Source organism: Delphinapterus leucas, chromosome 12, assembly GCF_059928025.1.
Source record: "Delphinapterus leucas isolate spDelLeu-1000000601 "Yukka" chromosome 12, BTC_Dleu_Yukka2, whole genome shotgun sequence".
Taxonomy (NCBI): domain Eukaryota; kingdom Metazoa; phylum Chordata; class Mammalia; order Artiodactyla; family Monodontidae; genus Delphinapterus; species Delphinapterus leucas.
Genome location: NC_143140.1, coordinates 29,100,124 through 29,113,448, shown reverse-complemented (window position 1 = coordinate 29,113,448; position 13,325 = coordinate 29,100,124). Strand labels below are relative to the sequence as shown.

The following is a 13,325-nucleotide window of genomic DNA, read 5'->3' as shown; positions in this document are numbered from 1 at the left end:
TGATCATTGTAGCTTGCAGACCCTGTTTTTTATTCCCGAATTACGTTAACAGCTTGAGTTGTTTTATAGATATTTCTTGAGACTGATGCCAAACCTCTATGGGTCTCAAAGTAATTGAATCAAGACTATTTTTTTAGTCTTTAAAATTTCCAGGGGTGTTCTTTATTATTTGATATATAAATTCTCCATCTGCTTCACTTCTCTGTGATATTCTAAAAATATACTTGCTGTGAAATGGGTGAAATACAATAAGACATTGAATGTAGAATTTAGATTAAAAATTCAGTGATGAGTAATATTTAGTTTTTATGTTGATACATCCAATGACTGTAGCTTAGCTGCTTTGTCTACTGTTATACTCTTATTCTAGTTTACAAAGGTACATATTGTAGGTTTTTATCTCAAAATCCAAACTCCATCAGTGACACAACTTCTCACCCCCTTCCCCAAATGAGACTCATTGGTGAATGGAGAATCATTGGTGAATGGTATAGTATAGACCTGAGTTCAGATTCTGTTTTTACTACTTGAATAAATTACATAAAATCTTTATGCCTCGTTTAGTCATTTGTGAAATAAATATAATGCACGTACTTTTCAGAATTGTTATAAGGATTAGAGAAACTGTTTGTAAAATGCCAGATACTTTGCCTGGCTCTGAGTAAATGGTAGGTAAGATATTATTGCTGTTATGATTACTGAGTAGTACCCATGGATGCTTTGACAACATGATACAGACACTGGCCTGTATATGTACATTGAAAATCATATGCTGGATTAAGGAAAACTAGTGTACAATCCCAGGGGAGTTTGTAGAACCTCCTGTAGCAGACCATTTGTTGCATATATTTGCTCAGATTTCTGAAAATAAATGTATCTTTCAGTCTGGTCTTTGTAAATGGATTTGAACTCTAATGTATTTTTCTTTTCCTTTTATTTTCAGGGTGCTATTTTTTTGGAAGGCGTAACTGTTAAAGGTGTAACTCAAGTAACAACTCAACCAAAGTTAGGAGAGGTACAACAGAAATGTCATCAATTCTGTGGCTGGGAAGGGTAATAAACATTTTCAATATTAATTAAAGTGTTAAATAAAATTTATTCTTATTCTGCAATACTTAACATTAATGCAAACAGTGTCATAGCTTCTTTGCTCCTTGAAGTTTCCTTGTTTACATAGAGTTCTTAAAAACATGTTAAGCAAGAGTTTATCAGATTTTTCTCAAGATAAACAGTGTAATAACCAGACTTTTGAGTCAAAATTAGATGACTCACATGTCTTCCTAATGGAATAGAAAATTACTGTTGTCACTTTCTGGTATTTGTTTTGTGAGATTGATTCTACTGTTGCTGAGTTTTTTAATTATTATTAAAAAAATATATTATTGTTATTTTTTGGCTACATTGGATCTTTGTTGCTGTGCGCAGGCTCTCTCTACTTGCAGCGAGTGGGGGCTCTTCGTTGTGGTGTGCGGGCTTCTCATTGCGGTGGCTTCTCTTGTTGCGGAGCACGGGCTTCAGAAGTTGTGGCATGCAGGCTCAGTAGTTTTGGCTTGTGGGGTCTAGAGCGCAGGCTTAGTAGCTGTGGGCGCAGGCTTAGTAGCTGTGGTGCACGGGCTTAGTTGCTCCGCGGCATGTGGGATCAGGGCTCGAACCTGTGTCCACTGCGTTGGCAGGCGGATTCTTAACCACCGCGCCACAAGGGAAGTCCCACTGTTGCTGATTAATGTTTTAGTTGCCCTTATCATTTTATTAAGAGAGAAGAGGTGAAACTTGAATGTGCCTCATTTTCCAGTTTTTCTGTCATCAGAAACCTGGGAGAATCAGCTTTAAATATGTTCTGCCCCTTACCATGACTTGAAGATATTTATCAGACATTTCATGGGAGAGGATTCAAGAGAGAGTTCACTGCTCGTTGCTCTCAGGTCTTGGTCTATGGTCATTTATGTTGATCATTGCTATCTGTGGCAGAAAATTATAATACAGCTGGAACATGATGAAACAGGATTATTGTTAAAAATTCCTAATATAAAGAACTTTTGGACTGGTATACATACAGATCAATAAACTAGAAATAATTTTAACTAAAAAATGTAAATGATGAAGTGCTATCAGTTTTAGTATTCTGTTAAACCCTTGCCAGTGTACTTTAATCTCTACCTGAATTTCTCCTGTTTTGTCACTTCTGGGCATCTTTTGAGGAGAAACTTGCTAACCCTGCAAAGTTATGCCAAGCTGGCAGTGTCATGATGGAGGAATATGGGGTCTAGAGCAATGTAAGATAGTCAAGGCAAGATTTAAACTTCTTCCTGAAGTAAAAGACTTGTAGATATACAAAGACTTGTAAACAGTATGTGCTTTACTGTTTAGATCATGTGTATTAATATTTAAAAATTAGCCTGATAGTCATAGTTTGCAGTGGCAATTATGATCCTGTTAACTTGAGTTCTAAAATGTCAAGAAAATGATAACCTTTTGGTAGCATTTTTGTGAAAGCTGATATTATTCCAATTGACATTAATCTCATGATAGGGAAAACATTGTGCAAAATGTGTGACTCAGGTGAGCTTGGTTTAAGACATGTATTGCTTTGTATGGACACCAGCCATAATAGTAATACAGTGTTCTTCTTTAAGGTCTGGATTCCCTGGAGCACAGCCTATTTCCATGGACAAGCAAAATATTAAGCTTTTGGAGCAGAAGCCATATAAAGTAAGCTGGAAAGCAGATGGTACGCGGTAAGTTAGATTTCTTAAAAAATTGACTAATAACCCGAATGCTTGAAGAATATTGCTTTGTTGTTAGAGAAGGTTTGTACTCCTGGGAGTGACTTGAGCAGCAAAATAAGCATGTTTCATATATCATATAGTTTTTGTTTTGCTAGTATTCTTAGCTGTGTACTACAATTATGACTCTCATTCTGCTTAATTTTTGGTTTCAGAGTTATGTTAGTTTGACATGAATCTATACCAAATTTAAATCTGGAAGTATTTTTTCTTAATAATATTGTGCTTTTTGGTATGTTTGCTGCCTGCCACCTTGTCTTTAATGGTGTTGGACACTTCTAAAATTAACAGATGTATTATCAGTTTATAATCTAAAAATTACCAAGTCTCCTTGATTCACTCTGTATTTTGTTCCTTCGATAGTTTTCTTTTTCTCTTAATCCTTGCTAATACTTTTTGTAATTTTATACACTCTTAAGGTTGTTGTATTCTTATAACAAAGCTTAGCTTCAAGTTTCATATTCCTACATTTAAAAATATTTATTAGTATTAAAGCATAAAGTTGCTTCCTCAATAACATTAAACTTTTTCTTTCTCTTTTGTAATCCATTTTTTATAGCTTTGCTATATTATTTATTCATTCAGCAAATGTTATAATAATTGAAATAACAGATTAATATAGAACTCTTATTAACTTTTTCATAATGAAGAAAATGTTTTAGAATAATTAGGAGTGCATGTATATATATGCATGTATGTATATATAGTATATGCATATATGTATATATATACATGCAATGTATACATATATATACACATATATGTACATATATAGATATTAATATAGAAGTCCTATTAACTTTTTCATAGTGAAGAAAATGTTTTAGAACAGTGTATGTATTATATATACAAACACACACATATAATTAGAATAATGAGGAGTGCATGTATATATATATATGCACACGCACACACATGTATGTACACTTTAGTTTTTTTTCCAGATTTATTGAGATATAATTTGACATGACATTATGTAAGTTTAAGGTGTACAACTTGTTGATTTGATGCACTTATATATTGCAAAGTGGTTACTGCTGTAGTGTTAGCTGACATCTCTTTCACTTCTCATAATTACCATTTCTTTTTTGTGGTGAGAACATTTAAGACCTGTTGTTGTAGCAATTTTCAAGTATGTAATACAGTTTTTTTAACTATAATTACCATGTTGTTCATTAGATCCTCAGAACTTATTTGTCTTACAACTGGCAGTTTGTACCCTTTGACCAGTACCTCCCCATTTTCCCCACCCCTTAAGCTCCTGGTAACCACCATTCTAGTCTCGGTTTCTATGAGCTTTTTAGCTTCCGCATATAAGTGATATCATACAGTATCTGTCTTTCTGTCTGACTTATTCCACCTGGCATAATGCCCTCAAATTCTATCTGTGTTGTCACAAATGACAGGATTTCCTTCTTTCTCATGGCTGAATAATACTCCATTGTGTATATATATCTATATATACATATATATACATACCACATCTTCTTTATTTATCTATTCATTTCTTGGTGGATACATAGGTTATTTTCATATCTTGGCTATTGTGAATAATGTTGCAATGAAAATGGGAAAGAAGGTATATCTCTTTAAGATCTGCTTTTCATATTTTTAATTTTTTTTTTTTTTTTTTCCCGGTACGCGGGCCTCTCACTGTTGTGGCCTCTCCCGTTGCGGAGCACAGGCTCCGGATGCGCAGGCCCAGTGGCCACGGCTCACGGGCCCAGCCGCTCCGCGGCATGTGAGATCTTCCCGGACCGGGGCACGAACCCGTATCCCCTGCATCGGCAGGCGGACTCTCAACCACTGCGCCACCAGGGAAGCCCCCTGTGTTCCTTTTTTTTTTATCATGGAGAAGGGAGACAAACTAGGAGTGATTAAAAGTCAATCAGAAGCACTGTTTACTGATCTAAAGCTATAGCGGATGATACCTGGTAGTAAACTGGTTAAAAAGAGAAAGTAACAGAACTCATTTTATTCCTTCTCCAAGCCCAAATCTTACTTGGACCCCCCATTATATAAAACAGACAAAAGTGGGGCTGCTTTGGTTGGTGAACATTTTGGGGTAGCATGTGGGGTTGCATTCTGGGTGGTCTCTAAGGTCACCATGGAACTTTTTTAGGGCAGCAATTCCCAAACGCCATTGGATGTTTGGGTTATGTTATCATCATGATTGTATTACCATCATATTAAGCTTGCATTAAAAAAAAAATTTAGAGATCCAAATTCAGGCTTTGAGAATTTGTGTTTTTGAAAGCAACCCTAGCTGATTCTGATTTCCAGCCAGGTTCGGGAGCCATGGCCTTTAGTGCCGGTTGAACACAGTTTAAAAATCAGTGACTAAACCAGAGAAGTGCCTAGCCAGCCACTGAGTTAAGGATACAGCTGAGAATTTGTCCATTAATTGATTAAAGGAGATTCATGTAAAATGTTTATTATTATGGCATTCAATAAACGTTAGTTATTGGTGTCATAGTTTAAGACTCCTTGGAAAATCATTTTTACATGGTAACCAACATTTGCTTTCTCAGAATACATTCAGAATTCTCTTACGGTGTGAGTTAGTTATTGTACAAGAAGAAAAGTAGGTATAGGACAAAAACAATCTAATATTTTTAAATCAAACTTTTGAGATAGATGTCAGCTGGTCACATCTTTAGGATTTACTAGAGGATAGAAAGTTCCTTTAAATATTAGTTTCTTTAATTAAGCTACTTATCAATGTGAGAGTTACTACTTTTTAATAGAGGTACTGTCTCTGAAATGGTACTTAAGGATAAAAATCAACTGAATTCATTACCAAATCTGGCTAGAGAACTCTTAGAGCTAAACGGATATAGGTAAAACCTCTGTTGCAAACATTGGTGCAATCCCTGATTAGAATTTGGGGTTGCCCATATTCTAGGGGTAGCAAGCATCTGGAACTTCGAAACATTAAAAAAAATCCTTTTTTTGTTAATATTTCTAAATACATATATTTTAAAAGAGAGCTAGGCTACAGGACCCAAATATATGAGAAGAATAATATTTATTCATACAGTCAGCAAATATTTATTGAACATCTACCATATGCCAGAGGTTTTGCTGGACTTAGCAGGTAATTAGAACTAACCTGTTTAATATGATTATTTTTATTTTTTAATCTTAAGATGAGCATTTTCCGTTTTTAGAACATACTTTAAAAGATAAGCTGGGACGAAGTGAGAGAGCGGCATGGACTTATATACACTACCAAGTGTAAAATAGATAGCTAGTGGGAAGCAGCCGCATAGCACAGGGAGATCAGCTCGGTGCTTTGTGACCACCTAGAGGGGTGGGGTAGGGAGGGTGGGAGGGAGATGCAAGAGGGAGGGGATATGGGAATATATGTATACGTAGAGCTGATTCACTTTGTTATAAAGCAGAAACAAACCCACCGTTGTCAAGCAATTATACTCCAATAAAGATGTTAAAAAAAAAAGATATTACTTAATTGCTGCCAAGATAAAATTTTTGCTCTCTTTTATTGAGGCATTGGACTGTTTCCAGTTTTTTCTTTTATAAATAACTCCTTATACCCATCTTGATATAGCTTATGATGAAAATAATATTACTTGGATAAAGAGTATGGAAACTTCTAAACTCCTTGATACCTCTTGCCAAAAGTTGTACGTTACACCCCCAAACACTATTGCCTGAAAGAGCCCATTTCACTGCATTCTTGGCAGTTTGGGGTAGTTTCATTTAGTATAAATAATCATGTGGCCAGGTTGACAGTTGGGAAATGAAATTTGTTATTGATTTAATTAGCGTTTTGGGAAACAACAGTCGATTACACAAGTTTCTTTTGTATTTTGGCTATGGCACAAATTATATTTTAACAGATAACACGTATTGAGCACTTAGGTATACTAGACATCAGTCTGAGTATTTTATACAGAATATCTCATGTACTGTGCACAACTCTGTGAGGTGTAGGTACTATTATTATCCTCCTTTTATGAATTAGGAAAATGAGGCATGTAAAGGCAAGTGAGTTTTCCAAGCCCGCACAGTTATGTTAGTTACAGGACTGGGATTTGAATGTGGGTGGTCTGGCTCCAGAGCCTAGGATCTTTACCATGGTCTTGCTTTATACATGTATTTTTTCCTGTGTTGCCAGATATTGTCTTCATTATTATTTTTCACTATTTCTTTGGTTATTTTTACTGTTTTATTCTTATAGGTGAATTTTTATCTTAAAATACGCTTATTCTGGTGATGTCTTCCTTATATAGGGAGAGGAAAAGTTCTCCCCGTGAGAACTTTTATCCCACACCTTGGGATGATCAGTGTTAAGAGTTGGAGGTTTGGTTCTCTGGACTCTATGCCTCCATCTTCCTGCCTGCTGCCGCCTTCCCTCACTGCCTGATCCTCCATATAAATGGATACGATATATGCTGTTCTGTTATAAACTGTAGAAAACTTTATCAGGTTTCCTTCAAATCGCTTTGTGATGGTAATTGGAATTGCATTGCACCTTTCACTTAATGGGAAAATCAGTATCTTTGCAGAAATAATATTTATTGCTTTAGTAGATAACTATGAAGCTACTATAGGAGTTAGAAGGTCTCAAAGATGATACAAGACACTGTAGGTAAACAAAATACAATTCCTGCCCTTGAAGCAGCTTTAAGATGCAGTAAGAGATGTAGTAGAAGTATGTATAGTACAAAGCAGAATAAATAAGGAGAGGTAACAAAGAACTGCTAAGGAGCATTACTTGATATTCCATATGAAATATGAGTGCTCATTTTGATTTTAGGAGTATAATAATGGGTGTCCTAGATGGATGTTTACCTTTGATAGTGGAATAAAGAAGAGATACAGACCCATTTGTTATTTAGTATTGCATAGTGCTACTGACCTCACTGGCGGACATTTGCCCCGACTTCCATCTCAGCTCTAGAGCTATCTCTTGGATGAGATGTTAAGGGGATTTTCATACTTATTTTTTCATAATTCCACTATCCTTTAAGAACTGGTTATTTGCTCACATGCCCTAGTCCATTATGTGTGATTGTAGAAATGCTAAGTACTAGGTTGGGTAAAAAAGAGAAAACAAATCTGTTCCTCTCTGTGAATCAGTGAAAAATTGTTTGAAAGAATTGTAATTGATCTTCTAAGAATGTGTGCCCTATACAAAAGAAAATCAAAAGTAATCAGCCAGGTCACGGGGCAAATGTAAAATAAAACAAAGCCTTTGGAATATTTCTTCTGGTCTTCTCTTCTCATGAAGACTGATTGTTTTATAAAAATCAAAATGATTTTCACACCTTTCAGCCCCTTTGATATGTAAATGCTGCCCATACCATTTTAAGTGGCTTTAACATTTTATTCCAGATCAAGGTAAATCTGAGTAATCAATGTGGCTTTTTACTCTTTCCCATGGAAGACCAGGTAAAAGGATACTGTATTTTACATACTTAACTTGTGCATGGCTATGAAGTTCTAAAAAGCATAACCTGTAACATTCATGGTAGTTAGTGCAAATGAATATATCATTTGATTTTATACTTTGAAGTGTAATGATACTCTGTATTCTCATTATAAACAGAGCTACTTAATCTAAAAGTAACTAATTAAAATAACAGAGGCTTCTTAGCCTCAGAACAGATAGATTCATGAGATTTGTTAACCAGTATTGGAACTAATTACCTGATTTGTGCAATGAATAGTAATTTTGCAGTATTCTGTTACCTTGAAAGATTTTCAGATCCTCTTAATTAGGTCAAGATCAATGAATATGTCTATACCTTGCTAAACATTTTCCATTATTAATAGTTGTGAGTTTTTCTAACTTGGAATATATATATATGTAAAATGTCTTTTTTTTGGTTTCTTTTGTGATTCTGGTCACAAAATGAAAAAGTTTAATGAAAAAATGATAGTGACTTTAAAAATACTTTTCCTCATTATAAAATTACTTTGTATTCATTGTGGAAAACTTAGAAAGTGAAGATAAGGAAAAGAAAAAAATGAAAAGCAGGCATAATCTCACCAGTTAGAGATGTTGCTGCTAATGTTGGTGTGTATATTTTCAGACCTGTGTCTCTGTCTATATATATCATTTTGTTAAGTGAAAATGAATTCATTCCACAGTATTTTTTGGTGTATATTATGTATGCCATGTACCATTCTAGATGCTGGGCATTACAGTGGTCCCTGCCATAATGGAGCTTCTATTAGGGAAATATGTTTTCTACTTAAACTGTTTAGTATCTATGATTTATAGTTTAGTAATCTGCTATTTTTTTTTTTTTTTTTTTTTGCGGTGCGCGGGCCTCTCACTGTTGTGGCCTCTCCCGTCGCGGAGCATAGGCTCCGGACGCGCAGGCTCAGCGGCCATGGCTCACTGTCCCAGCCGCTCCGCGGCATGTGGGATCTTCCCGGACCGGGGCACGAACCCGTGTCCCCTGCATCGGCAGGTGGACTCTCAACCGCTGAGCCACCAAGGAAGCCTAGTAATCTGCTGTTTTTAATTAATGATCCTAAATATTTTTCTATTTTATTAAACATTTTCCTATTCGATGACTAAAATAAAATTGTTTATTAAGGTAATCCTTGTTTATGGTTAAATAAATCAAGTAATACTGGAGATCCCTTCCATATCCCCTCCTTCTGTCTATCAGTATTACTCCCTAAAGGCAACCACTTTTTTTTTTCCACATTATTGCGATATTTGCTTTATTATGGTGGTCTGGAAATGAACCCGCAATATCTCTGAGGTCTAACACAACTTCTTTTAACCTTTTTTTATCTTTTAATTTAATTTATTTTTTTATACAGCAGGTTCTTATTATCATCCATTTTATACATATTAGTGTATATATGTCAATCCCAGTCTCCCAATTCAGCTCACCACCGCCACCCTCCCCACCACTTTCCCCCCTTGGTGTCCATATGTTTGTTCTCTACATCTGTGTCTCTATTTCTGCCCTGCACACTGGTTCATCTGTACCATTTTTGTAGGTTCCACATATATGCGTTAATATACAATATTTGTTTTCCTCTTTCTGACTTCACTCCACTCTGTATGACAGTCTCTAGATACATCCACATCTCGACAAATGACCCAATTTCGTTCCTTTTTATGACTGAGTAATATATGTACCACATCTTCTTTATCCATTCGTCTGTCGATGGGCATTTAGGTTGCTTCCATGACCTGGCTATTGTAAATAGTGCTGCAGTGAACATTGGGGTGCATGTGTCTTTTTGCATTATGGTTTTCTCTGGGTATATGTCCAGTAGTGGGATTGCTGGGTCATATGGCAGTTCTATTTTTAGTTTTTTGAGGAACCTCCATACTGTTCTCCATAGTGGCTGTATCAATTTACATTCCCACCAACAGTGCAAGAGGGTTCCCCTTTCTCCACACCCTCTCCAGCATTTGTTGTTTGTAGATTTTCTGATGATGCCCATTCTAACTGGTGTGAGGTGATACCTCATTGTAGTTTTGATTTGCATTTCTCTAATAATTAGTGATGTTGAGCAGCTTTTCATGTGCTTCTTGGCCACCTGTATGTCTTCTTTGGAGAAATGTCTATTTAGGTCTTCTTCCATTCTTTGATTGGGTTGTTTGTTTTCTTTAATATTGAGTTGCATGAGCTGTTTATATATTTTGGAGATTAATTGTCCGTTGATTCGTTTGTAAATATTTCCTCCCATTCTGAGGGTTGTCTTTTCATCGTTTGTAGTTTCTGTTGCTTTGGCGAAAGCTTTTGAGTTTCATTAAGTCCCGTTTGTTTATTTTTGTTTTTATTTCCTTTTTTTTATACTTATTTTGTGGTTATCCTCAGATCTCTAAATAATATGTTTATGTTGCTGTTTATTAATTAACTTTAGGTGAGTTCCTAATGTGGTCATGAGGATGTGGCTTACCAGTACCTCTGTTCCCACCTGTCTTTTCTTCTAGTTTCTCATCATAGGTAAACTATTATTGTTAGTTCTCTTCATCGATCATGCCTGTATATTTAATCTTCCCTTTATCCTAATAACCCTAATGTAGTGTTTCTTAACTTGTTAAGATGCGGACTTTAGAGTTCTCTGTCTTCCATCTACTTCTGTTATGTCAGCTCTAACTTTAATATTGTCAACTCTGTTTACATTTACATGCTGTTTGTTAAACATAGGGTTTTTGTTTTATGTAAGTGTATGGTTGTTTTAAATGGTGAAAAATACTTAAAATTTTTTTTTCTCACTGGAACTATCATTTAGATTAGTGGAAAGGAATAGATTTCCTTTTTCATGGCATGAAAAGAAATCACTCTTGATATTTCAAACACACAGGAATTTAATACATAGAATTGGTTACAAAGGCATTGAGAGGATGGAGAAGCCAAAGGGTCACCTGGAGTTCAGCAGGCTGCTAGTGCCTCTGGTTGGAGCCTGGTTAGCACTTGCTGCCCAGGTGCTGGAGGAGGTAATATACTGCCTGTCTGGCCGCTGCTCTGGGACCGCTCACCACTGCTGCACAGCAGCCCCTCCCAGGGGGCTCTTCCCTAAGGAGCTGTGCCGTCATCTGGTGGCTGCTGCCTTCAGTGCTGCCACAGATACTGCCAGAAGCAGATCAATAGGTTTTTCCCTTCCTCTTTTTTTCTAATCTCCTTCCAGAGAGCTGGCAAGGGAGTCTGGGAAGTGTTATTTGCTTACTTCTCAAACCAAGATCCACTGAACACACAACTGCAGGGATGGAGCTGACCACCAAAGACAGCCAACTTGCCCAGAGTTCAAAGTCATGCCTTCTCTGCCACATCAAGTAGAATGTTTCTTTTGTTGAGTTTAAATAGGTTCTTTTTTACTAGAATAATTGCCTTTACCCTATAATCAAGTTTTTTCAAGGTTTTAGTCATTCTGTTTCTTCTTTCAATTACTTTTTGTTATCCCAAAGACTTCTCTTTTAGAGCCTTCTGTGATTTCTAGCCTGTGTATAAAGCTCTGGTCCCAACTTTTATCCTGGTTGGATGTAGCTTTCTGGATTCCATGTTTTTCTTTCTTCCCCTCTGCTTCCTTCCTTCCTTCCTTCCTTTCTTTTCTGTCACTTTGCAGGGATACCTCCTTAACTCACTTCCTAAGAAAGTATGTACAGGAAGTAACCCGTAAGCATGCTTAGGTGTATGAACATGCTGTTGCTCTTGTCCTGAATTTAGTAGTTTGCTTGTGTATAAAATTTTAGATTAGAAATGATTTTCCCTAAGAATATTAAAAACCTTACTTCAATTTCTTCTGTTAACCTCTGCCACTGATAAAAGGTGTGATATTATTCTGATTCTAGTGCCTTGGAAGTGGTTCGCCCCTGGAAACTTAGAATTTTCTCTTTATTCTTGTCCTAAAATTTCCCAGTGATGTCTAATTATGTGGGTCGCCGTTGCCCCCCAACCTTCCCATTCATTGGTACTTGGTGATCTCTTTGAATCTGAAAACCTGGGTTCTTCCATTCAGGGTAATTTTATCTTATCTCTGATATTTTATTTCCTCTCTCTCTCTCTTTTTTCTTTTTTCTCTTTTCTCCTTCTAGACCTACTGTTGGCTGTTACACCACCTAGATTCTTAGATTCTTTTTCTTCTCTTATCTTTTCTGTCATACTTTTCATCTCCTGGTCTCCTTTTCAGTTTTCTGGGAGATCTTCTCATTTTCTTTCTATATTTCTAATAAATTACTAATTTCAGTAATTACGCTTTTAAATTTCAAGAGTACCCATGCATTTTTACCCTCTGCTTATACCTTTTTATGCCAACCTGTTCTTAATTTATGGACATGATAGAGTTTTGAATCTCTTATGAGAATACTAACTGGCGGGTATAGAGTTACTTTCTCTTAATCTTGAATCATCTTTCTTCTTCATGTTTCTGGTTTTCCTTAAATGTGCAGTGATCCTTGGTCGGCTGTTTGCATTTAAAAATGAGGCAGAAAAACTGCTTGGAAGAAATTCTGTGAATGTGGGCTGGCTTTGTCAGCTTGAGACCTTTGCTTTATGATAAGCGGTTGTGCTGGAGGATCTTCAGTCCTACTGCCTGGAGAGGTCTTTTATTTCCGGGCACCATTACCCATGTAGTTACTTTACCTCAGGGTTTGGTTCAGTTTCTTTAGAGAAGGACCCTCCAATTTTATTGATTAATTGCTTAGGAGTTGGTTAACCTGTATGTCTTGTCTGTGAGTTGTGGGGATTTAATTGTTTTACATTAGTTAAAAATAACCAATTTCTCTTTTTCAGTCCCTATTGTCACTCTCGTTAGTTGATGTTTCTGGGTCTGGATTTTCTTTGGGATTTTGCAAAATAGGCAGCTCCACTTGTAGATGTTGCTACTTTTGTGCAATGCTTCTCAGCACTTCTCCATCGATTCCTTGTCCAGCAGAAATTTATTGCCATAGTTCATCCAGTGATGGTCTTCCCTCCTTTCCTTCATTATCTTCATTGTTGTGTGTTATGTTAGTTATCTATTCCTACCCAACACATTACCTCAAGATTACCCCCTCAAATTTAGCAGCATAAAACAACAAACATTTATGATCTCATGGTT

The 13,325-nt window shown here is 36.2% G+C and overlaps 1 protein-coding gene across 10 annotated transcripts in view; it reads left to right on the top strand.

Moving 5' to 3' along the window:
- RNGTT (RNA guanylyltransferase and 5'-phosphatase) overlaps positions 1–13,325 on the top strand; it is a 220,065-nt gene that overhangs the window by 30,676 nt on the left and 176,064 nt on the right. For 9 of the 10 annotated variants that reach the window (XR_016395150.1, XM_089921849.1, XM_089921848.1 and 6 more), the window contains exons 7-8: positions 944–1,053; positions 2,634–2,735. Coding sequence is in view for 9 of the 10 variants with exons in the window: in XM_089921849.1 (XP_089777975.1) it covers positions 944–1,053; positions 2,634–2,735 (212 nt within the window). In the remaining variant the exon portion in view is untranslated. Of the gene's footprint in view, positions 1–943; positions 1,054–2,633; positions 2,736–5,455; positions 5,464–13,325 lie in introns of all 10 variants that reach the window. The other variant, XM_089921854.1, reaches the window with a different exon arrangement.